Source organism: Actinia tenebrosa, unplaced genomic scaffold (genome assembly GCF_029948245.1).
Source record: "Actinia tenebrosa isolate PJP-AT-01 unplaced genomic scaffold, QUT_ActTen_1.0 PGA_scaffold1__47_contigs__length_23844297, whole genome shotgun sequence".
Classification (NCBI taxonomy): Eukaryota; Metazoa; Cnidaria; class Anthozoa; order Actiniaria; family Actiniidae; genus Actinia; species Actinia tenebrosa.
Genome location: NW_028292578.1, coordinates 22,945,341 through 22,968,362, shown reverse-complemented (window position 1 = coordinate 22,968,362; position 23,022 = coordinate 22,945,341). Strand labels below are relative to the sequence as shown.

Sequence of the window (23,022 nt, the reverse complement as noted above, 5' to 3'; positions counted from 1 at the left end):
AGTCCACATTTTCTTACTTCAGTCCTAAACAAACATACTATTTAAATCTATATTTCATTAAGTTATAGAATTTTGGAATGCCTTTCGGGATGTATGCATAAATTTTATTTTTGTTTACATCCCCTACCCAGTAGGATTTATTTTTGTCCCTTCATTTCAAGTCCTAGTTTCTTTATCCCATAGCAAATAAACAAAGATGGCGGACCAGAACTTGACCCTTTATTTTACCGGATAAAACCTCCTGTCCTTCCGGATGACTCAATAATGACGTTCATTATTCAATCCTAAAGGTTCAAGCTTTGATCTACAAAGAAGAAATGTCGGATGGAGCAGGGAATTATTCGTTTTATAACCACAATCTGCGAACGACTCACAGACCTACAATACAACCAAATCGACTTGGAATTCGAAGGCAATCTTCAGAAAACGCTTTAAATAATGAGATTAAAGGCCTGTCAATAATATCTCCATCTGTTTCGAAGACAGAGCAGTTTGTTGGTGAGCCTTTTGTCACTGGTTTTGTTCCTCATCCACCGTCTTCTCCTTTGAAAGAAGGTCAATCAAGACGTTCAACACCGATTCGTTTTCGAGGGCAAAAACGCTTAAGAAGCGAATCGCCAAGAACTTCTGGCTCAGAAGACGAGAGAATCTCCCGTAAACACATGTTTAACTCAAGAGTATCGCCTCTATCGACACCACCTCGTCGTTCCAGTGATGGATCAATTGATACTTCGAGATCAGATCTACAAAGGGGAAGAAATATAAAATTAGAACCTTTAATTCAATCAAATAAAGATTTGGTAAACAGCTTTAAGAATTATCAACAAAACGTTAAGAGTGAAACAAAGAGAAGTGATATATCTAGATCAAATCCAAGCATTTTGAAACCTCTTAAAGTTGTTCATGATTTTAAGGAAAATAAAGAAGGGAACTCAGAAATGCAGCTAGAAACAAGAACGGAATTTAAAGATAATGATAATAATGCTGTTATACTGGAAAATAATAAGAAAGATGATGATGGTGATGATGAATTGTCATCATCGGGTGATAGTTTCACAAATGTAAGTGGTGATGACGATGATGACTCTACATTGTCTTCGTCCTCGGCAAGTGACCAAGAAGTTAAAGAACGAAGTGAACGTATAGCGAAAGAATTATTAACTAGACGTTATCCTGATGCTACACTACCAAGCATACCAAAGAACTTTACATTAAATTCAACTGGAACATATGAAAATATGTCCTCTATCATGTCTGCAACTTATGAGTCAGTCCCAGAATTTCAGAATCATCTCAAAAGTTATTTAAGAAGAGATTTAGACAGCGCAACAGATCATAGATATGCTTCAGATTCCAATATATCAAGAAAAGAGGGAAGTAATTTTTCTTATGCCTCACAGTCTAGTTTTCTACCAAGAGTCGCAGCTCAGAAAGTTCGGCTGAGGAATATGAACTTTCTGCAGGAAGAAATGTTGAATTATTTCCCTGATCGTAAAGTTGGAGTTTTTGTAGCGACATGGAATATGCACGAGGAAAAGGTGATTATGATCGCTGAGAAATTAATGTATATGAAGCAAGCAGCTTTTTTATGAGTTGAAAATGTTGTATGGACATGCAGGACGATGAATGCATGACATGTCAAGACGCTGAAATGGCTTCCTATTGTTTTCATGCAACAAAAATAGTCTAAGGTTTAGGTACAGTTACAGTAGAATACGGTTTGACTAGAAGTTTTGCAAAATGGTTTCCCAATCATACAAAGTTACCCTTACCACATTTGTGCCATATCTAAGCAAGGCTTAAACTACATTTAAAGAGGGAGATGTTTTAAAGGTTACTGTTGCACCCAAAAAGTCAGTATTATTTGATCTTATTTCTTTTCCATGTTAGGAAATTCCTGGATATTTAGATGACTTTCTTCTGCCAGAAAATGTAGATTTCTTACAAGATATTTATGTCATTGGTTTACAAGAATGCACTCCACTCAGGTAAACTCTTGAAGTAACTAGCTGATCATTGCCTTTATAATTGGTTAATATTATAGAATAACTGTAATATAAATCCTGCTTTCTGATTGGTTTGGATAATAATAATAATGATGGTAATAACAATGTTTATACAGAAAGTTCTTATCACGAAGGTGTTTTTCAGAGAGGTCCTGTAATAGAATGTACATGCTTTATGGCCACACAGCTCACACACACACACTTTCTGTTGATGGGTTGCAAGCATTCCCAAGAGAATCAAAAGACAACAACACAGTGGCTATCTTGGTGCAATTAAAAATAGATGTTAATGAGAAATCTTTTGATAAATAGCACCAACATGGCTGCTATGATTTAACATGCAACCTAAGAATTCACTTACTCAGGTTTTGATCCAAATACTTGAAATCATTTGCCAGGTTTTTAACATCTCTAAATCTCTCCATCCCTAAGACTGAGTTTGATATTTAATCATTTCAGAAAAGAATGGGAGATCAGGCTACAAGAGACCCTTGGCCCCAGCCATGTCCTTATGTACTCCAGTAGCTTTGGTGTTCTACATATGGCTGTTTATGTGAGAAGAGAAATTGTATGGTTTTGCTCAGGTAGGTTATATCAAGAACAATAACTGTAAGATAGCTAGTACGCAACTTGGCCTGGTGTTTAGGGTCTCTGTGTAATAAAGGGGAAGAAGGGGGATGACGAAGGTACAGTAGCATGTCAATAAATAAAACTATTTTGAAAAGCAAAGCAAAGAGAGATACCTATTGAGGAAGCTAGGCCAAAGGCATAATTTTTATGAGGCAAGACAACCATCAAATGACCAAAAATAAATTTTCTCACTATTTCAAAATTTAAAAATCACGGGGAGTGATGGTTGTAAAATATATTTTTATATATATAATTATGTAATCCCACCGAAATAATCAAAAATGATAAACGAAATATTAATGTTTTTTTATAATTCAAATTGATTTCTTGAGTAGGAATATTAGTAGATTGCGTAGCATTGATCTATAAAAAATGCAGGCATTTGATAATTACATATTATCTATCTTCAGCTGTCAATCAAGACACTGTTGCAACCAGAGTAGGTCACATGATTAAAACCAAGGTAAATGACCACATACCATCAAATCATCTCTTTAACTCATTTTAATGGCAGGAAGGTATTTATATTATTTTAAAAAGAATTCATTGATTTTGGCCTTTTTTCTTCTCTCTAGGGAGGTCTTGCTTTTTCATTCAACCTTTTTGGAACTTCATTCTTATTCATCAATTCACATCTAACCTGTAAGTATGTAATAATAATAATGATGATGATAATGATGATGATGATGATGATGGTGATGATGATGATGGTGATGATGATGGTGGTAATGATGATGATGAGGATGGTGATGATGATGATGATGATGATAATGATGTTAATAATAATGGGATTAACAGTGGATTCCACAGAGTGGCTCTTCTTCCACTGGATTCCAATTGGAATTTAGAAGTTGATTTTTGCGGAGGGAGGAAAGCCGGAGAACCCGGGAAACCCTTGAAGCACAGGAGAGAACCAATAAGCAACTCAACTCACATACAACACCGAGCTCAGTGGGACTGAAACCCAGGTCGCATTGGTGAGAGTCGAGCATTTTCACTGCTACCCCACCCGTGCTTCCCATGCTTATTTGTACTTGTTTATCAGTGACCTACATAGTGTTATATAATTTGCTACGGTGACAAAATCCCTATGATATTTATCTTGTACAGCTGGTGAGGGGAAGTCAAAGGACCGTGTGAATGACTACAATGTAATCTGCAAATCTCTGAATCTACAAAGTGTCGAGAAACCTTGGACTGATAACCGTAAGTGAACTAGTTACCCCCTGAAACAAAATTAGGATATGTTGATGCAGAAAGTATTACAGTCCTGTGTCTGTATCCCATCCTACCCACCTCAACCCCAGCCACAGGTAGCTTACCCTTAGTGTTGAATAACTGAATCAATCGAGAGACAGACAGATAGACAAAGATTATATGGGTATCATATGGGTCTTTAGTGTGTGGTGGGGAAGCCTCATCTAAACCCGAACGAAATGAGCTGTAATTAAACCATGGGGCTGTTCAATATAGCAATAACACACGGTGGGAGTTTTATTTGATTTTAATTATTTTAAAGCGTAAAAATGAGGATTCAAAAGCACCCATATGATACCCATATAATCTTTGTCTATCTGTCTGCCTCTCGATCGATTCAGTTATTCAACACTAGCAGCAAGCCTGGGCTACCTGTGCCCCAGCCTAATAAAAAGTGTCAAAACCCCCTCACCCCTCTCCCCATTAGTTTTCCCTATTCCATAAGGAATGTTCATACTAATGCAGAAATATTTTATGGAACTTTGCTTGTTTTTTGTTTTATTAGTTTACTTAGAGAGGATATAACAAGGTTATTTATCATAAATCATGGATGAACCTTGATCTTGCTTGCCATGTTTATCCCTACAAGGGTTGATTTTAATTTAACACAGCAAAGCTAATCTCATGTGAATGTTACCTTTGTAGGTCCTGATGTAACTGATAGATTTGATCGTGTTTTCTGGCTTGGTGATTTTAACTTTCGAGTTGATTTGCCACGAGAAAAGGTAGATGAACTATTGGTTCAGTACCAGGAGCAAAATGATAATGAATTCAAGGTAAACTATTTATGAAGAGTTATTTTCTTTGCCTGGTTTTGTGGTATTTTATAACTGATTTATGTCATTTGTTTGCGGTAGGAACTTCTAGCTCAGGATCAGATGACAAAACTCATGGAAAAAGGTAAACTAATAGTGTGAAGAACCCAATGAATATAAAGAAGGGAATGAATATACAGAATGAAGAATGAAAGGGCTGTTAGAGGGAAGGAATTGGCAGATAAAGGAAGCAAGGAAAGAAAGGAGGAGGGAAGGAAGGAAGGAAGGAACAAAAAGAAAAAAGGAAGCAAACAAGCAAGCAACAAAGAAAGGGAGGGAGGGAGATAGGAAGGAAAAAAAGGAAAAAAGGAAGCAAGCAAGCAAGCAACAAAGAAAGTGACGGAGGGAGGGAGAGAGGAAGAAAAAAAGGAAAAAAAGACAAATCAAAAAGAAACTAGAGCAAGAAAGGGGCCTTTGACCTTCTTGAGCTTCTCCCATGCATCCATCCACTAATAAGGATTCTTATCTCCCAGATGAAGTATTCCATGGATTCACTGAACCAGATATCAGATTCCCGCCCACTTACAAGTATGACCTGAACAGCGACACCTATGATTCCTCGTCCAAGTTGAGAATTCCTTCGTGGACTGTAAGTATGCTCTATGTCATTCACGCACTCTGGCTGGCTCTGTTCTAGAAGTCTAGAACACTTCACAAATTGTTCTGTCCATTGGTAATATTCCCCCCCCTCCCCTCCCCCCTCCCCTCCCCCTCCCCTCCCCCCCTCCCTTCCCTCCCCCCCTTCCCTCCCCAGGGTTTACCAGTTTGCCTCTCTCTGCAAAGCTCAAACCTCAATTTTTTAATGTATTCATTAAAAGGAGTGCTTTATGGGACGAGTGATAAATGTTTTGCAATTTTTTCCCTTTCAAAGGATCGAGTGTTATACAAGTCAGCGGAAGGGAATACTATCACAAATGTTTGCTATAAAGCTTGTTCTTCAGTACGGATGTCTGATCACAGGTCAGTCATGAAGAGAAGAGAAGAGAAGAGAAGAGAAGAGAAGAGAAGAGAAGAGAAATTAAATTTGCCAGTCTTTTTTTGAAAAACTGACACGTTTTTCTTCTTTCTGCCTTGATAGACCAGTCTATGGAATTTACCAAGTAACGCTAAAACCATGCAAACAAAGGTTAATTATGTCAGATGATTTTACTATATGACTTTACTATATCGCACATACTAATAGTGACAAGTTTTATTTGTGCCGATGGAATATATTTTATATTAATATCATTGTATATTTGTTCTTTTAGTATTCCTTTAACCGGTGGCCAGTTTGTCAGAGATGTTTACATAGAAGGTACTTTTTCTACCTAAGCGTTTCCTATGAGAGAGAAACCTATATTGTGCTAGCTGACACTTAAATGGTTTCCGTTCAAGCCAATCAAAATTTAGATGCATTTTCAGTGTCCATTTTCCTTTCTTTCCTCCAGCTAACCGAAGACGTAATACAGCCTCGAACAGATCACAAAAGGATAGTTCTGTTTGCACGATCCTTTGAGATTTCGATATGCCAAGAAAATGGCGTGGATTTTCTCGATGATGGACTTCGTGTCCACTCTGCTACCATCGTAGTGCTAGTCGTAAATCCATTCAAATGCTAGGTTTCCCAGGATGCCATTCAAGTGCTACCAATCTAGTGCTAGTCAACAGTGCTATGCGTAAATCCATTCAAGTGCTAGGTTTTCCAGGATGCCTTTCGAGTGCTACCAATCTAGTGCTAGGCAGCTGTGCTATGCGTAAATCCATTCAAGTGCTAGATTTCCTAGGATGCCATTCAAGTGCATTCTGGCGATACTAATTTTTGATGGCCAGTATATCTAAAATTTTAATGATAACAGATAGAAAATTATTCTCTAATTTTTGTTTCATTTTGTTTCATTTAATTTTTTTTTTTTTCTTTCCCTATTTGTATATACTTTTTAAATTATGAATGGATGAATAATCGAATTGTTTTCCCATCAATGTACAGTCTATTTAAGCTATTGGGATTATTTAATAGATTAAAACTACAAAGCCAATAAAGACAATAAACGTAACTAACCTCCTAACTTTTTCAAAATGTTGTGAAGTCGATAAAGTTAATATTGTTCTTCCGCGATTCCTGTTCCTTGATGAATTTGAACTTGGTAGGGGCACCACTGTTGAGCCATTTCACATCCTAGACTCATAACATTTCTGAAAATTTTAATTTCTTGCCCATATTTTTTAACTGCCAGATATTTTTTAAGCAAAAAAAAAAAAAAACAAAACAAAACAAAACGATATGCATGGTTCGTAATAAACGGTTCCAGCTAATTCAAGATCTCAAGTTTACTTTTTGTCGGAAACCCTATGTAATTTAATTTATTTTTGAGCGTGGGTTGCATAAGATGAAGTAATAAATATTATATTACGTGCCGTATTTTTCCTCTTTGCATGGTTCCCGCTGCTTCTGCTACATAAAACAGCCACTCTGATATTAATAATAATTGTTATTTAAAAGATAATTTCAAAACGCATCAAAAAGCTTCGATTTTTTACTTTAAATTTACTCTGCTATTATATCCCTCGGAGTTGGAAGAACTACAAGCTGTTTAAACATGAATCGATAAAAGAAAAAAAATTCCACCCTCGGCAAATATTGCACATACTTCAAAATTACGAATAATGTTTTTTCTCTAGCCGCGATAAAAAAAGCCATTTAGGTGCTAGACGCAGCTGATTGGCTTTCTGACCTCCAGGGACCATTCATCACTATGACGACAGATTATAAACCCACAATAGGACTCTTTGTGGTAGTACGAGCTTTGGTTGCCGTGATTTTTGAGGCAGATGATGATATAATTTGTCTTTTTTTAAACAAAACAAGATGGCTAGGTGAAGAGATTGGACTACAATGTTAAGTGAAGAAAATGAAGATATTTCGGATCCAATATTGGCGTCGCTTTTCAAACAATCTTTAGAAATCGATGCAGACTTAGAATTCCAAAATGCGATGTCCAAACGCGATTTTTATCACGAAGAACTGTGTGGATGGACAGTCGATCAGAGTGCTTATCACCGATTCAAATGGAATTCACAGCGAAAACTTTTGAAAACTCCTAACAAAGATGCAAAAGCTGTAACTACAAACCCGAAGAGAAGCTTCTCGCGACAGAGCGTCTATCGTACTAGTGATATTGAGTTTGACTTCAAGCACTACCAACATCGTGTAAAGTATATTGAACAGTATAGGAACGAAAAGCTTATACGACAAGATGCTGGGCTAAATGATATCTTAGTTAAATCAACCAGTGATCGGAGGAAACTTAAATCTGAAGTCTGTGATGAATGTACAAATCATCGAACTTCGCCTTCTGAAACTTCGGATGTCCTGAAATTAGAGCACTCTGAATACTCCTCAAACACAGCTGTGACGAATTCCAGCATTGGGCCTACATACCATGCGAAGAACCGTCTTAATACAGGGATATTTCATGGCAAGAAACTATATTCTCGTCCAGTCTTTAGGTATAGTGGTCTTCACAGTAATAGAGAGACAAATTGGTGAGTAGATTTTCTATTTTAGGTGATAATTATTTATCATAAATAAAAAAATTAAATGTTTACTTAATTATATTGAATTAATTTTACATTACATTTTATTATTTTATTGGAATTATTCTAAAAATGAGATGTATTGTAATTGCTTTTGTTATGATTACGATTCTATCTCTTATCTTTGATAATTGTTTTTTTAAAGTTCTTAATGTAATTTCACTTAGTATAAGATCAGATTGCATCGCTTTTTCCAATGAGTGTTTGTCTTTCTCCGTTTTTATACAATAGAATTTATAATGTATAAACGTGTCATGTCCGTGTAAACTTCCATTTTAATGTTAGGCTATTTGTTTTGTAATGACAAGCTGTAAAGTCTGTAAAATAAACAGTGCTTTAAGATAAAGAAGAAGAGCAGTGTTCACGCACTGAGAAGAATTACTCCTTTGAAATTCAAAAAATCAGAAAAGTCGCTACCTAACTCTGCTAGTACTGATGTACTAGTTCACATTACTAATATTTCGAATATTTATCAATAAAAAGGTTTCAGGTAATTGGGAAGGTTTACCAATGCGAAAAACGTCAGTAAACAAACTTATGATTATTATTTTTGTGACTGCTTCAATCCAATTAAGTTTATTAATAAGAGGATTACTTTAGACTACTTTCGGGTTTAGGGACGGACCATTAGGTAGTTGATGGTGGGTTGCGTAAATCCCCAAAACATATCAAACTATATCATAAAAATATCATATCTTTTGCTAGGAGAAAAATATCTAACTGTACGCAAAAAAATAACGTGACAAGGGTTTAGCCAAGCAAATAAATATCATGCAACCAGAATTCCTGCACCTCCCCCCCCCCCCCCCCCCCCCCCCCCCCCCCCATCCCCCTTATCCATTATCTAATGGTCAAACCCTTGTTAAAAAGAGGATTACTTTAGACTACTTTGTTCGGTTTAGGCCGCGCGGCGCAGCAGCCCATTTACACAACTTCTTTTAAAAAGCTTTTACTGTAATAACTTTAGTGCTGCTTAAATCTTACTGGACCTAATCGTTCTTAATAAAGCTTTATTGAAAAGACTATATAATTAGAGGTTTAACGAATGTACTGGTCTTTTCTGTAACAAAATTTGTAGAAAACTAGCTTATTCTGGCCGTAATGACTTGACCTGAATTAAGTCTATTTTCACTTAATTTGAGTTTGAAGTAAAACATTTAAAAATATTATTTCGATTTTCATTTGAAGGAACGAAGTTATTGATAGCTCAATAGTAGGTTTGCACACCCAAGCAGCATTGTGCAAGCAGACACCGCCTTCCCGTGGAATGGTAAGTAAGGAGAGGAGAGCAGAGGAGAGGAGAGCAAAGGAGATTGGTTTGTAATAAAAATGTCGTAAAAAAATTGATAAGATTCTATCTTTTTCTCTACTGATCAGGAAGAATCATGGACGATCGTCGGCGTGGAGAAGCGTCCCTTACCACAACAACGAAAAAGAACAGACCTCTACTCCGCGCTTTCAAGCAAGTCACATCGTAAAAATACCTCGAGTTCTTCCAGATACCAGAAATATTCCACATCCGCTAACAAATGCGACAAATGGGTCAAAAACCGTGAGCAAGAGCCCGGTGGACCGTATGGAAGCGAGAGCTTTAGAGTGACGCCTAGAAGTAACAGCGCCCCTAACATATACAACAATGCATTAGGCGGCCGGCAAAGCTTGTGGAAAAGTCCAGAGGACTCTAAGAAATCTCACACGAGTAGCTTAAATGACGGTAAAGCTAGAGGAAACACGAGTAGCTCTTCCAAAATGGACTATTCTTGTTATACAGAAATGTTTAAGAATGTCCTAGACTATTACGGGACTAAAAAACTTCAACCAAAGCCAAAACTCCCCACTGCAGAAAATGGAAGATTGTTGTCTGTAAAGACATGACAATTTTCTAATGTTGTTCTGAAGCCAGATTAGCGCTAATCCCGAGATTAAATCTTTGAAGTCTTTGATTGTTATTATAATCAACCGGAATTAGAGTTAAGCAGGCTTTTGACAACTGTGCCTAGTCGGAGGTTAATTTCTTTCGTCGAACTATAAATCATTAAATTTGAAGTGTAAATATGTAATAAGGTATAAATTTATGATAAGAAAAGGGATATTCGATGATTTTATAAATATTGTACACAGCAGATAATGAAGTTTCAAAACGAAATAAAAATTGAAATAGAATCACCAACATATGATTGCCACAAGGTTCATCACTGGGACCACATTTTGGTCACTGGGAATGGGAAATAAAATTACCAAAATGGGATTGCCCCAAAGGTTCATCATTGAAATTGTGAATGAGAAATAGAATCACCAACATATGCATAGGATTGCCCCAGAGTTCATCACTGGGACCACGATTTAGGGCACTAGAAACGGAAAATTAAATAGAATCACAGACCTGGGAATTTCCTAAAGTTCATCACTATACCAGAAAATAGGTCACTGAAAATGGTAAATAGAATCACTCATTATGGGTTTTCCCCAAGGTTCATCGCTTGGGCCAGAATTTAGTTTAGCTGGGAATGGAAAATTAAAAGGATGGGATTTGTCTAAAAATTGTAATACCTGTAATAGAGCCTGGATATAAAAACAATTTGAGCATTTTTGAAGGTAAGAAAATAAAAGAAACAATTGCGCGCCAAAATCAGGTTTATATGAAGCAGCATTTCGATAGTACAGCGGTTTTTCAATATGGCGGACGAAGTAAACAAAGGCGAACGTGAAGACAGAGTTGATGAACGAAAGATTGTTGCTGAATTCTGTCATCTTTTGGAAAAATCACGGACACTATTCAATTCTTTAAGGTATCTACTGTTTCATGCAATATAATTTTTTATGGATTTTTTTAGTGAATACTAATGTATTCGGGTTTGCTTGGATACGTTTTGGGGTGTAGCTCATTGATCACTTGATCATTTCTTTTATTCTTATACTATTCAATATATACTCTATATACGCTTATAATACATTAAAATAAGTAGTTAATGATCTATTTGTTGTATTTGATAGTGTAATTTTAGTCTTAATTCCGGTGAGCGAAAGTTGTGGAACTTTGAAAATTCACTTCGAAGTTGTATGGTAAACCGGACCACCATAGTGATCATGAAATTTAAACTCTTCGAGGACAAAGTTTTCAATAAATTACTAAAGTTAAACTGGCTTAACTTACCTCTAAAAAGCTGTAGTTAGTAGTATATGAGTGTATTTTCAACTTGAAAAAGATACTTTGAATGGTTGTCTCGGCCTTCGTTTCTACGACTGTAGCACAGACATCTGTAGCACACAAGCGAGACTCTGTACACTCCTGAGGGTAGGGCTCAGTCATAAGGTGTCTACTAGCCTGTAACACTTCTTTTATATGTTAAAGTATATCCTATAGTTGTATTAACTTTCTCCTTCAAGTACTAGTTACAAAGTATGTAACTAATATTTTGCCCCAATTTTTCAAATTCCTCCTTTCCTCACTATTGTGATAATATTAATTGTCTTTGAATATTTTTAAAAATGTATATATTACTTAAAGATGTCTTGAGAGGAAGAGAAAAGTGATGGAAGCTCTATTATTTTAATTTTTGATGTAAAGCTTTTGAAAATTTGAGACTTGGGGGAGGGGAGGGGAGGTCCTTTAATACCATTGTCCTCGGGGGGTAGGGGTAGGGATACTATCTAAAAATGTTTAATTTTATTTTTATTTTTGAAAAAAGGGATTTGCCGCAGTTTGGAAACAAGCATTGGCAGTCACACTTTGGGAAAACTTTTGATGTTTACACACGGGTAAAGATTATGCATGATATCGTGTTTACATAATTTCAATTTTGTTACAATGTTCAGTTATTCAACACAGCAAACTAAACTATATTTTGGATTTATTTTCCAGCTATGGAAATTTCAGCAGCAACACAGGTAAAATTAACACTGTAAATAGCATTGTTTTTAGATTCCTTAAAAAAACCTCAATTTTGTCTCGATTTTATTTAACAAGTACCTCTTGGCTGAACATTGACAGGACACTGCAAATGTGCAGATCAAACCCTAAAACAATTTCAATCAGTTTTTCCCTGACAATGGGTTTGTAACCCGAAAGCTTGGAGCAGGAATATGAAAATAAAAATCTTGGATGAAACAAAAAAGTAGTAAAATTTCTGGGCTGTTCTAAGTCAGGGCACAGCTAATTTACAGATCCTGAAACAACCTCTGGGCTGATAACAGTCAGGAAACAGATTATTTTGGCCATTCATAGATCAAGATTAGCAAGACAACTTTCATAAATTGTTTTGTCCTAGGTCCATCCTTGATGATAAGTACAATTTAAAAAGATGGCAAATTGGGGAGATAGCTTCCAAGATTGGACAACTTTATTATCATTACTAGTAAGTTCAAGAAGTATTAATGCTTTATTAACCAACCTGTATCATGATGCCCACGGTCAGGTTTGGAGGGGGAGGGGGGGGGGAGCTGTGGCCCCCATTTCAGTTTGGGATGTGTTTATTTTTTATGGCGAAACATTAAAATATCTCCAGAATGTAAGAAAAAGCATTTCTGGAAACCATATTTTAAGAATTCACTGGGAGCATGTCCTCCTCTGGTTTTGTTTGATTTGCATATGATCAATGAGGTTCATCTAATGCCAAATTCAGTTTCACTCACCCCCATCCCTCCCTTTCTCAGATTCTTGGATCCCCCTTGACACCTGTGCCCTCCGTATAGGGATCCCATTATCGCTGTCCTACTGTTAGCCCCTGGGGACAAATTTTTGTGGGGTCGGTATTCTCGCTGCCATTTGCTTGTATTACTGTTGCTGAAGAGGGCCTTTGAATTACAACACGTAGTTGTTCATGGCTTATCATATTCTCTATTTATAGAATGATGTTGTAGGACGAACAACAAAAAGATATTGAACTATTACCCAAAGGAGAAATGTTCTGCTCCTCCTTTGTATGACAAATTTATTTTATTCTTAAACCAGCCTAAGAACCAGTGAAGCCAATTATCTTCGCGAGTCATTCTCTTTTTATTCTGCGATACGAGATCGCGCATATTACAGTCAAGCAAGCAAAGAAGAAAAGTAAGTGAAGGATTTCGTTACCCAGATAGCAGAGGTCTCATTCTGCCCTCCGTCTTACAGAGGAGATCAAAAGAAAAAACACCCTCTGCTTGCAGGGTTGGCTTTCGTATGTACATGAAAAACTTGGATTTTCAGTAATTAATGCTTTTGTGTTGGATATAGGCCTGATCTGATGGTGAAGAAGCTACGCTACTATGCACGGTATACAGTAGTTTGCCTTCTTCTGAACAAGATGGAGCTTGTCAAAGAAATCATTTCGGTAGGTGTTCTTTTTTCTTTCGTGTTCGTCTCTTCTTTTCGTCCTTTCTTCCTTTCTTCTGTCCTTACCTTCCTTCCTTTCTTCCTTCCTTCCTTCCTTCTTTCCTTCCTTCCTTCATTCCTTCGTTCCTTCGTTCCTTCCTTCCTTCCTTCCTTCCTTCCTTCCTTCCTTCCTTCCTTCCTTCGTTCCTTCCTTCCTTCCTTCCGTCCTTCATTCCTTCCCTCCTTCCTTCCTTCCTTCCTTCCTTCTTTCCTTCCTTCTTTCATTTTTTCCTTCTTTCCTTCTTTCCTTCCTTCATTCCTTCCTTCCTTCCTAACGTCTTGCCTTCTTCCTTCCTTCCTTCTGTCTTCCCCCTTTTTATCTCATCCTTCTTCCTTATACTCTTCCTTCCTCCCTTTCCTCCTTCCTTTCAACAATGAATACTGAAACATTTCACTTTTTTGATGTCCAAAGGAACTCAATCATTACGTGGAAGAGTACGTTGATGTCTACGATGCAGAGGACGATGAAGAGTGGAGGCTGGTGATCAGCGAGGTTACATCCTTTGTTCAGGTGATCTTGACACATGCGCACTTGTTTTTATCCTCATTTTCGTTCCCAGGAACTACGTTTCTATCGTCTTTGCATATACGCAAAGGACTGGGGGTAAATCAAATTGACAACCTCTGGTCGGTATCACGGTAAACAAATAAAATCACGGCCATCCTGTTACCTTCTTCTCTTCCTTCCTTTATTCCATTCATTTATTCGTTTTAGTTTGTTCGTTCTTTTATTCATTTATTCATTTATCATTCATTCATCCATCCATCCATCCATCCATCCATCCATCCATCCATCCATCCATCCATCCACCCACCCATCCATCCATCCATCCATTCATTCATTCATTCATTCATTCATTCATTCATTTCTATTTTTGCAGGCTGACAACCTTCTTTCCGTCATGACTCCCGATGTCCTTCCTGTTTTCCTGTCTCATCGATTGAAACCAAACGTACGTATTTACAATTTCTTATTACCCCTTTTTACTGAGCTGCAAACTCTAAAACAAACAAAGAGCAGAGACCTTGAGAGAATGAGATCACTGGGGTGGAATGGCGGTAGTGCTCTCGCCCCTTACCTCAGTGGCCTTAGTTCAATTCCTGGACTTTGCGTCACATGAGAGTAGAGTTTGTTAGGTCTCTCTCTTGATTTGAGGGTTTTTCTCCAGGTTCTCCGGTATTCTCCTTCCGCAAAACCTAACAATATAAATTCTAATTCGATCTGTGAATTATTCGTTCCCTGATGTTGATCAGCCCTGAGGCTGTTTCAGGGTGTACTGATAAAATTTGAATGTCTTTCTAATGGGGATGAATCTAAAATATCTTCCGTCTCAACCAATCGAAACCAAGACAAAGCATATTTCCATCAGCCAATCACAGTGCTTGAATACAGCGCTACACGACAGATCCTTTTATTGAATTCTCTAGTTTCATCTAAGGAATAAGAATAAGAGAAAGGGAAGGAAAGGAAAGGAAAGGAAAAGCAAGGAAAGGAAAGGAAAAGAAAGGAAAGGAAACTGAAGGGAAGGGAAGGAAAGGAAAGGAAAGGGAAGGAAAGGAAAGGGAAGGAAAGGAAAGGAAAGGGAAGGAGGGGAGGGAAGGAAAGGGAAGGAAAGGAAAGGTAAGGGAGGGAAGGAAAAGGAAACGAATGGAAAGGAAAAATGAATATATAGCAAAACGACACGAATTAAGGAAACGGTACAAGAAAGAAACAAGAAAAACAGAAATAAAAAGAATCAATATAGATTTCATGTTATTTAATCAATCCTTGGTATCCTAAAATTTGCTGCGAATTCAAAGTCGACCTTTTTAAAGTTGAAAACTATAATTACATCTTTATTCGATTGCGATGCAACCTCTTTTTCATTTGTTTCTTAAAGAGTTAATATTGAATTAAATCCTTTAGTATCCATAGAGATGTGTGCATCTTATTATACATCTCAATCACGAACAGTTTCGAATTCCAAATTACCGCTGTGCTTCTTGATTACAGACTCATTTGCACAGGGTTAGCCTCGAGTTTGTGCAAAACATTCACGTGTTCCAGTCAAGGTCCGTCGAAGTTTCGAAATGTTTGTATTGTGGAAGTTGTGCATTCTTTACTTTACCTTTGGTATTTGTGAATATTTAGACCCTGATACGAGGCTAACCCTGTGCAAACGAGTCTGTAATCAAGGAACACAGCGGTAATTTGGAATTCGAAACTGGTCTATCACTTGAAGTGTCGTAAGCAAGTCGTTCAGGATAATCTTGGTAATGCCTCATATATTTCGCAAGGCAATTTTTTTGTACTTGTAAAGTGCTTTTGGGCATTTTGTTTGGAATTAGCGCTATAGGAGTAAATAGATATTATTATTATTTCAATCTCATGAGAATTGGAAACCTATTGTCATGTCCTCCAAATTGAGATTGATTCCGACCGGCTGCAGGGGGTCTATTTGTGTCATCAGCACTATGTTCGACAGTTCTGGGGAAAGATCATACCTTATAAATCTGCGTTCATTTTACCAACATTCACTACTGTCATTTCAATATCGATTTTCTCATTTCATTTTGATATTTTTTCTACATTTGTTTACTTTCCAAAAATCGAGTAAACTTGAATAAACTTTAGGTTGTTTTGCTTTGCGGCTGTTCAGAGCCGTGCACAACGCGCAACCGTATGTGTACGGAGTACTCAATTTGAACATATTCTTCCACTGAAAGTACTCGTTATAAGCCGTATCGTTTTGATCCAAATACTTAAGATAATCCGCCAAATTTTTTACTGTCTCAAAATCTTCGACATTGATAAAAGAATCAGGTATTGCTATACTATCGTAGTCAGCACCTCCCATTACTACGGGGATCAGTTCATTTTCCAGGGCGTTTTCCCAATACTTTTCTGAAATGTAGTCTTGGCACAAACTGTTTTCAAACGCGAGGTAAAATTTGTACTTCGAAATCTTTTTCTTGCAATCGTTTGATAATCGAGAATTTGATCCCCGCTTACAGCTTAAGTTCCCACATTGGCCATATATATCAACATTTACATAACGGGTTAATTTTTGAACATAGTCATAGCGTCCGATAGAATCGTCACAATTACTGCTGATCCACGCTATCATCTTTGTTCTTTTCGCTGCGAAGTTTCGATGTTTTGCTTCATTTTTAAATGCCAAGGCTTCGCTACAAGATAAAGGTTCATGGATCCCGTACGGTGTAAACACATCGGAGTCTGTCCTATAACTCATCGTCCAATTGAAAATATTTCTGTAATCTCCCGTTTTAGAATTCACGGGACTTTCCAAGTTGAAGTAAAACCATATTTGATCTGATTTTGTTCGTTTGGGTAAAACTAACGGCAAGTCTGCATCGTGGAAACCAACTGCATTGGCTGTGTCGAGAACACTCTTATTATAAGTAAATTTACAATTAAATCTGCAGGGGTAGTGTTTATCCCATCGCAAATACCAAGGTCCCGTGAAGAAATCTGTGTACAGGAGAATAACTGGTTCTTGTTTTTGATCTTTCAATTTCGTTTTCTCGTTTGTCCTCAAGTACTTTAAAGCTACTTTTGCAGGATGATCATCCAGCTCGTTCCACAAAATAAAAGCCATTGCCAAGCAGTACAGTAATAGGATTACTTTCGTGATCGTTCGTTTCATGATGCGCAGACAATGGTGACACTTTGAATTTTTAGACTAAAAGCCTACACGGACTTTGTAGACTAATAGAATGGAGTTTGTAGAGTAAATGAATCTGTACTAGTGAAGGTTCGGCATTAAAAAATACTAATAATCAGTTTGTAGGCTGATAGAGGATATAAGATCGTAAATGACATTTTTCCTTCAAAATCCTTGGCAACCAGAAGGTGTTAGAAAGAATTTTGCGCTTTGTGTTTCACTTCAAAACCGTTTTATTGACAAGAGGCTTAGATAAAGTGTCAAAACGAAACAACAGACTATTACCTAGTGGCTTCTCTTACACGCGCTGTGGTTAATGGGAAGGATTTAGTGAGTTCGCGGCGTATCCCTTCCTTCCCAAAAGCCTTTACGCCCATTATTCGTCTTCCCATATTCTTTTGCTAATAAAAGAAAATTTAAAAAATTAAACCTAAGTGATCGCAGGGTACAAGTCTGACTGAGCTCTTTTGGAAAATAAAAATGAAATTAATTTTACAGCATCCTTTGGATGATTATATAATTTTAATTTTTTTTTTTTTTTTTTGCGATTTTTCAGGAGACCTTATCTACGACGATACCAACAGCCATCTCTGGTGGAAGTAGTCTTACATTACAGGAAATAATCATCATTGGAAACTGTGAAAAACAGGTAGCGATGATAGAACGATGTTGGACAAAAAGAGTTGAGAATTTTTGATAATATCGACGTTAAATAGAATTTTCGTATACGATATTATTTAAATTAAGCTTTCTCTTCCCTCTACCACAATATTGGTTCTTTGGTAATGTTGTTGATGATGATGAAAGCGAAGAAGACGACGATGATGATGATGAAGACGACGATGATGATGGTCATGATGAAAATAATTGATGTTGAAGATGATGACTTAGGCGAAGACGGTGATGATGATGAAGACGACGATGATGATGGTCATGATGAAAATAATTGATGTTGAAGATGATGGCTTAGGCGAAGACGGTGATGATGATGAAAACGACGATGATGGTCATGATAAAAATAATTGATGTCGAAGATGATGACTTAGGCGAAGACGGTGATGATGATGAAAACGACGATGATGGTCATGATGAAAATAATTGATGTTGAAGATGATGACTTAGGCGATTACGGTGATGATGATGAAAACGACGATGATGGTCATGATGAAAATAATTGATGATGTTGATAAAATGTTGATGTCTGCCCGTTTGATCTGAACATTCCCCAATCTATTTCCAGGTAAAGTTCAGCGAACTGACGCTGGACATGTTTCGTATGTTACAAGCTCTAGAACGAGAGCCGGACGACTCTTCTCCACGAACCCTCGTAACACCGTCCTCTACTACAGACCTACAGCACGAGAAGGTAGAGTATCCGTACCTTTGTTAATAGATTATTGATTGTGTCCATATATCAAAATCTTAACCGTACCGCAAGTCATCACGCAACGTTGCGTGACGGATGCATGTGACGACCCAAAGAATGATTGTGTTGAAGGTAATGTTTGTTTTGATAGGCTGCCTTAGAAAACAGCAGTTCTAGTCGTCCTAATCCTCACAAGTATCTTCTGTATAAACCTACCTTTGCTCAGCTGCATGTCTTCTTGAGCGTTGGATTTAAGGTATGTGTTCCATTTCTTTTACCATCCATTCATTCCCACTCATCCATCCATCCCATCAGTCCTTCCACTTTCTTCTTCCTTTCCTTGCTTGTCCTTTTCATTTCATTTCCATTCTTTTTACCCTTTTATTTTATTTATTCATTCATTCTCATTCTTTCGTTGTTTCACAGGAGCTTCCCACCAATGGAGTCATGTTGGTTTACGTGTCGGGTGACGCATGCGCACCAGCACCAAAGTCAGGCCTGGAAGGTACGTCATTTATTTCTGCCAAAGCGCTTGTTCTTAGTACTATCTTCTCTACAGCTATATCAAAAACATGTGTACTATGAACGATTTGAACGATATATAATTTTCCCAAACTTTATCTGCACGTTCTTCCGGTATATTTTCTTCTGTGCTGACATTGTTTACATATGAATATAATAACATGCAGTAATAGCTTCATCTACCTTGTTGGAAATAGCAGTATACATCTATTTCAAAACACGTTGTCATCGCCAAAAATGATAGGCGATAGGTAATTACGACATGGAAATGGTTGAGGACAAAGAACATTGAATCAGTCTCAACACTAAGGTCCACGTTCTTGAAGCAGAAACACAAGTCATTCTAGCTATTCTTGGATCTTGGAATGACCTATCTCCTATCGCTTTTCGCCTATCACCTATCGATGACAACCTTTTTCGAATTAACAGATCAAAAACAGTTTTCCGTGTTTGCAGATACTGTGATCAAAACACGCGGGATTTTGAGAGAACACGAGAGGAGCGTAGGAAACCACGACGCGTAGATTAATATTCTGTTTTTTGATCTGTTTTATAAAATAACAAACACGTCAAAAAACGAAAAAGTATCGTATTATTCTGATGTATTATTGTAAAGGATGACGCGAGTGTGTTTTGATAAAACATGGTTTTCGAGTGTGTTTTCATCAAACATGGTTTTCGACCAATCGTAGCGCGCGTACCATCCCAATTATTTTATAAATGGGTATATAACACAGTTCATGCATAATACACCATAAATGTGATGATTGAAGGTACGTACGAGGAAGGTGGAGTTTTAACCTACAACAAGAAAACTGATGATGATAATCCTTCCAAGAGGCGGGCAGTTTTCAAGGAAGTTAACTGGTAATACTTTTATTTTTTCTCTCGTGGGAATAGACATTACAATTCGTGAGCTACTGTATGCAGTGTGCATGGCTATGATTACGTATTACTCTAGATTACACCAAGGCTATCATCATAGTGTTATTCAATTTTTGATATTGTATTCTATTGATTTTATCTGTATATGGAAATAAACTCTCATTGTTGTTGCTGTTAAATACATGTTGATGTAGGATTTCTTAAAGTGTTTAGCTCGGCCGAATATAATTTAGAGTTTTTAAATATTTAGTGAATTTCATTTATTTTCTAGTCTGTATCCAGAAGATCTTATACCGTTTACTCGTAAACCTTTGGTGATTATCATCGACTGCTCAAACAGCCAGGCATTTAAGGTATGAAAACGCACAAACAACCAACCAAATAACGACGAAGAAAGAGAGAAAGACCAAGAAAGGAGAGGAGAGGAGTGAGGTGACGTGAGGTGAGGTGAGGTGAGGTGAGGTGAGGTGAGGTGAGGTGAGGTGAGGTGAGGTGAGGTGAGGTGAGGTGAGGTGAGGTGAGGTGAGGTGAGGTGAGGTGAGGTGAGGTGAGGTGAGGTGAGGTGAGGTGAGGTGAGGTGAATTGAGGTGAGGCGAGGCGAGGCGAGGCGAGGCGAGGCGAGGCGAGGTGAGGTGAGGTGAAGTGAGGTGGGGTGGGGTGGGGTGAGGTGAGGCGAGGTGAGGTGAGGCGAGGCGAGGTGGGGTGAGGTGAGGTGAGGTGAGGTGAGGTGAGGTGAGGTGAGTTGAAGTGAAGTGAAGTGAGGCGAAGTGAAGTGAAGTGGAGTGAAGAAAAGTGAAGATATACAAATGAAATACCAACAAATGAAAGAACAAACAAATAAATGAATGAATGACAAGAGAGAATAAATGTAATAGAAAATGAAGATAAATATATTATTTGGCATCATTTGGCTTCTCTTTTTCTAGTATTTCCCAAACATTTTCGGTCAGCCGCTGGTCAGTCTGATGTCACCTGCTACAGCACCAACAGCTGTGTCAGGTATGAAAGGAGGGAGGGAGGGAGGGATGGAGGGAGACAGGGAAGAGAAGGAGGGATAGATAGGAGGGGGGAGGGAGGGAGGTAAGGAGGGAGGGAGGTAAGGAGGGAGGTAGGGATAGATGGAAGGAAGGAGAGAGGGATGAAAAGAGGGAGGGAGGTAAGGAGGGAGGTAGGGATAGATGGAAGGAAGGAGAGAGGGATGAAAGGAGGGAGGGAGGTAAGGAGGGAGGGAGGGATAGATGGAAGGAAGGAGAGGATGAAAAGAGGGAGGGAGGTAAGGAGGGAGGTAGGGATAGATGGAAGGAAGGAGAGAGGGATGAAAGGAGGGAGGGAGGTAAGGAGGTAGGTAGGGATATATGGAAGGAAGGAGAGAAGGATGAAAGGAGGGAGGGAGGTAAGGAGGGAGGTATGGATAGATGGAAGGAAGGAGAGAGGGATGAAAGGAGGGAGGGAAGGAGGGAGGGAGGGATGAAAGGAGGGAGGGAGGGAGGGATAGATGGAAGAAGGGAGGGAGAGAGGCAAGGAGGGAGACTGAGTTGCAAGTATGAATTTAAAATGGGAACGAAGTAAGGTGAGAAAGGGAGCAAAGGATTGAAGGAAAGGACGGTGGAAGTAAAGAAACAGGAAAAGTCAAGAAAATAAGAACATCGGGTTTTAGAAGAAGAAAAGGAAAAGAATGACGAACCTAAAAACCAATAGAGGTAAAAAAAATTCATAAAATATCTGTGTCACTTTTAAATTCTCACATTCTCCTTTAGAACTGAATCGCAAGGGCAGTCTCTTCACACTATTCCTCCACAGCCCTCTTCTTGCATTCTGTCACGTGTGCAGTGTCTCGAACCTTCGCAGTGACTTATGGGAAGACTGTCAACGTCATGTACGTCGCGTCATGACGGATATCTTACGAGTTTTACACGACTGGTCTCGTGCTGTAGGTGAGTGGATACAGTGTACAATAAAGAAAATTGCCATCAGTCTTTCGTGGAACTTTGGTAAAAGCCAAATAAAACGGCGGCTGTTCCAAAGGCTACCAGTCACTAACTATAGGTCTTCTTATTTGGTTTTTCAGATCTTTCTTATTTGAAGCTTTTAGAAGACGATTTTTTGAAGATGATGGTGCTGCGCTATATCTTCTGTTTTTATGCGATGCATCTACATCGAGCTTTCAAAGTATGTATATACATTAACTATTTCAACTATATGTATATATGACAAGGCCAAACTAGGAATCAAGGCTTTCGAAGTCTTTGGTAATGATGGTAATGAACATGCCGTGCCCCACTATTCAGATTGGCTGGACGATGACGCGCACTGTGATTAATTAAACGGATGTCGTCAATTGCGTACCTTGATACGGCATCTAATCTATACACTTGAAGTCATGAGTCAACTGAAGGCTAACCATTATACTAACGTTATTTTGCAGGGTTCTGATTACTACCCAAAGTGCTTCCCCAAACTTCCATCCGAGATTCTAATCAATGGAGGCATCGAAAAACAAATCCTAGAACTGGCGTCCATGTTGGATGTCAGGAGCCTGTTTTATGAAGTAGGAGATGCGCCGCCTTTTGACTAGATATCGACCTCTCTTTTGCCAGGGTCACGTGATCCTTCTATCAGATGTCACGCGCCTGTTTAAAATTTGACACGTGATTCTCAGATGAATCACGTGTACATATCAAAATATACCACGTGATATACTACGTGGGATTCATAATTACCACGTGATATCTTTAATTGAATCACGTGTACATATCACAATACAGTATATACCATGTGATATATCACGTGGGTTCCATATTTGCCACGTGATATCTTCAGATGAATCACGTGTACATATCAGAATATACCGCGTGATATACCACGTGGGTGCTAGAATTGAATGGGGAAAAAAAGAATGTAGAATTTTTTTGAATGTAATAAATCAATTTTCAAAGCACTGTTTGTTCTG

At 38.0% G+C, this 23,022-nt stretch overlaps 4 protein-coding genes and 1 long non-coding RNA gene across 5 annotated transcripts; 3 read left to right on the top strand and 2 right to left on the bottom strand.

The window, feature by feature from the left end:
• Positions 1-163: 163 nt before the first annotated feature.
• Positions 164-6,756, top strand: LOC116303638 (uncharacterized). The gene is made up of 13 exons (XM_031713216.2): positions 164-1,538; positions 1,891-1,988; positions 2,466-2,590; positions 3,047-3,099; positions 3,212-3,278; positions 3,747-3,842; positions 4,539-4,669; positions 4,751-4,793; positions 5,182-5,297; positions 5,580-5,668; positions 5,787-5,834; positions 5,959-6,005; positions 6,139-6,756. Exons 1-13 carry the CDS (start codon positions 318-320, stop codon positions 6,204-6,206), a joined length of 2,202 nt encoding a protein of 733 aa, XP_031569076.1. The 5' UTR covers positions 164-317; the 3' UTR covers positions 6,207-6,756.
• LOC116303665 (uncharacterized) lies at positions 5,836-7,172 on the bottom strand. The gene is made up of 2 exons (XR_004197978.2): positions 6,750-7,172; positions 5,836-6,525 (listed from the first exon to the last, which is right to left on the bottom strand). It is a non-coding gene; the product is annotated as an uncharacterized LOC116303665 (long non-coding RNA).
• Positions 7,173-7,450: 278 nt separating this feature from the next.
• On the top strand, positions 7,451-10,454 carry LOC116303787 (uncharacterized). Its single transcript, XM_031713392.2, has 3 exons — positions 7,451-8,233; positions 9,473-9,554; positions 9,662-10,454. The coding sequence occupies exons 1-3, from the start codon at positions 7,584-7,586 to the stop codon at positions 10,157-10,159; spliced, it is 1,230 nt and encodes a 409-aa protein (XP_031569252.1). The 5' UTR covers positions 7,451-7,583; the 3' UTR covers positions 10,160-10,454.
• Positions 10,455-10,960: 506 nt separating this feature from the next.
• LOC116303740 (protein SCAI-like) lies at positions 10,961-23,010 on the top strand. Its single transcript, XM_089032645.1, has 18 exons — positions 10,961-11,073; positions 11,974-12,043; positions 12,147-12,172; positions 12,553-12,639; positions 13,236-13,334; positions 13,497-13,593; positions 14,047-14,145; positions 14,516-14,587; positions 17,856-17,948; positions 18,540-18,665; positions 18,817-18,921; positions 19,092-19,170; positions 19,961-20,054; positions 20,344-20,425; positions 20,999-21,071; positions 21,830-22,006; positions 22,141-22,241; positions 22,498-23,010. The coding sequence occupies exons 1-18, from the start codon at positions 10,961-10,963 to the stop codon at positions 22,645-22,647; spliced, it is 1,743 nt and encodes a 580-aa protein (XP_088888771.1). The 3' UTR covers positions 22,648-23,010.
• LOC116303727 (core alpha-(1,3)-fucosyltransferase-like) lies at positions 15,681-17,430 on the bottom strand. The gene has a single exon (XM_031713318.2). It carries the CDS (start codon positions 17,279-17,281, stop codon positions 16,178-16,180), a length of 1,104 nt encoding a protein of 367 aa, XP_031569178.1. The 5' UTR covers positions 17,282-17,430; the 3' UTR covers positions 15,681-16,177.
• Positions 23,011-23,022: the final 12 nt, after the last annotated feature.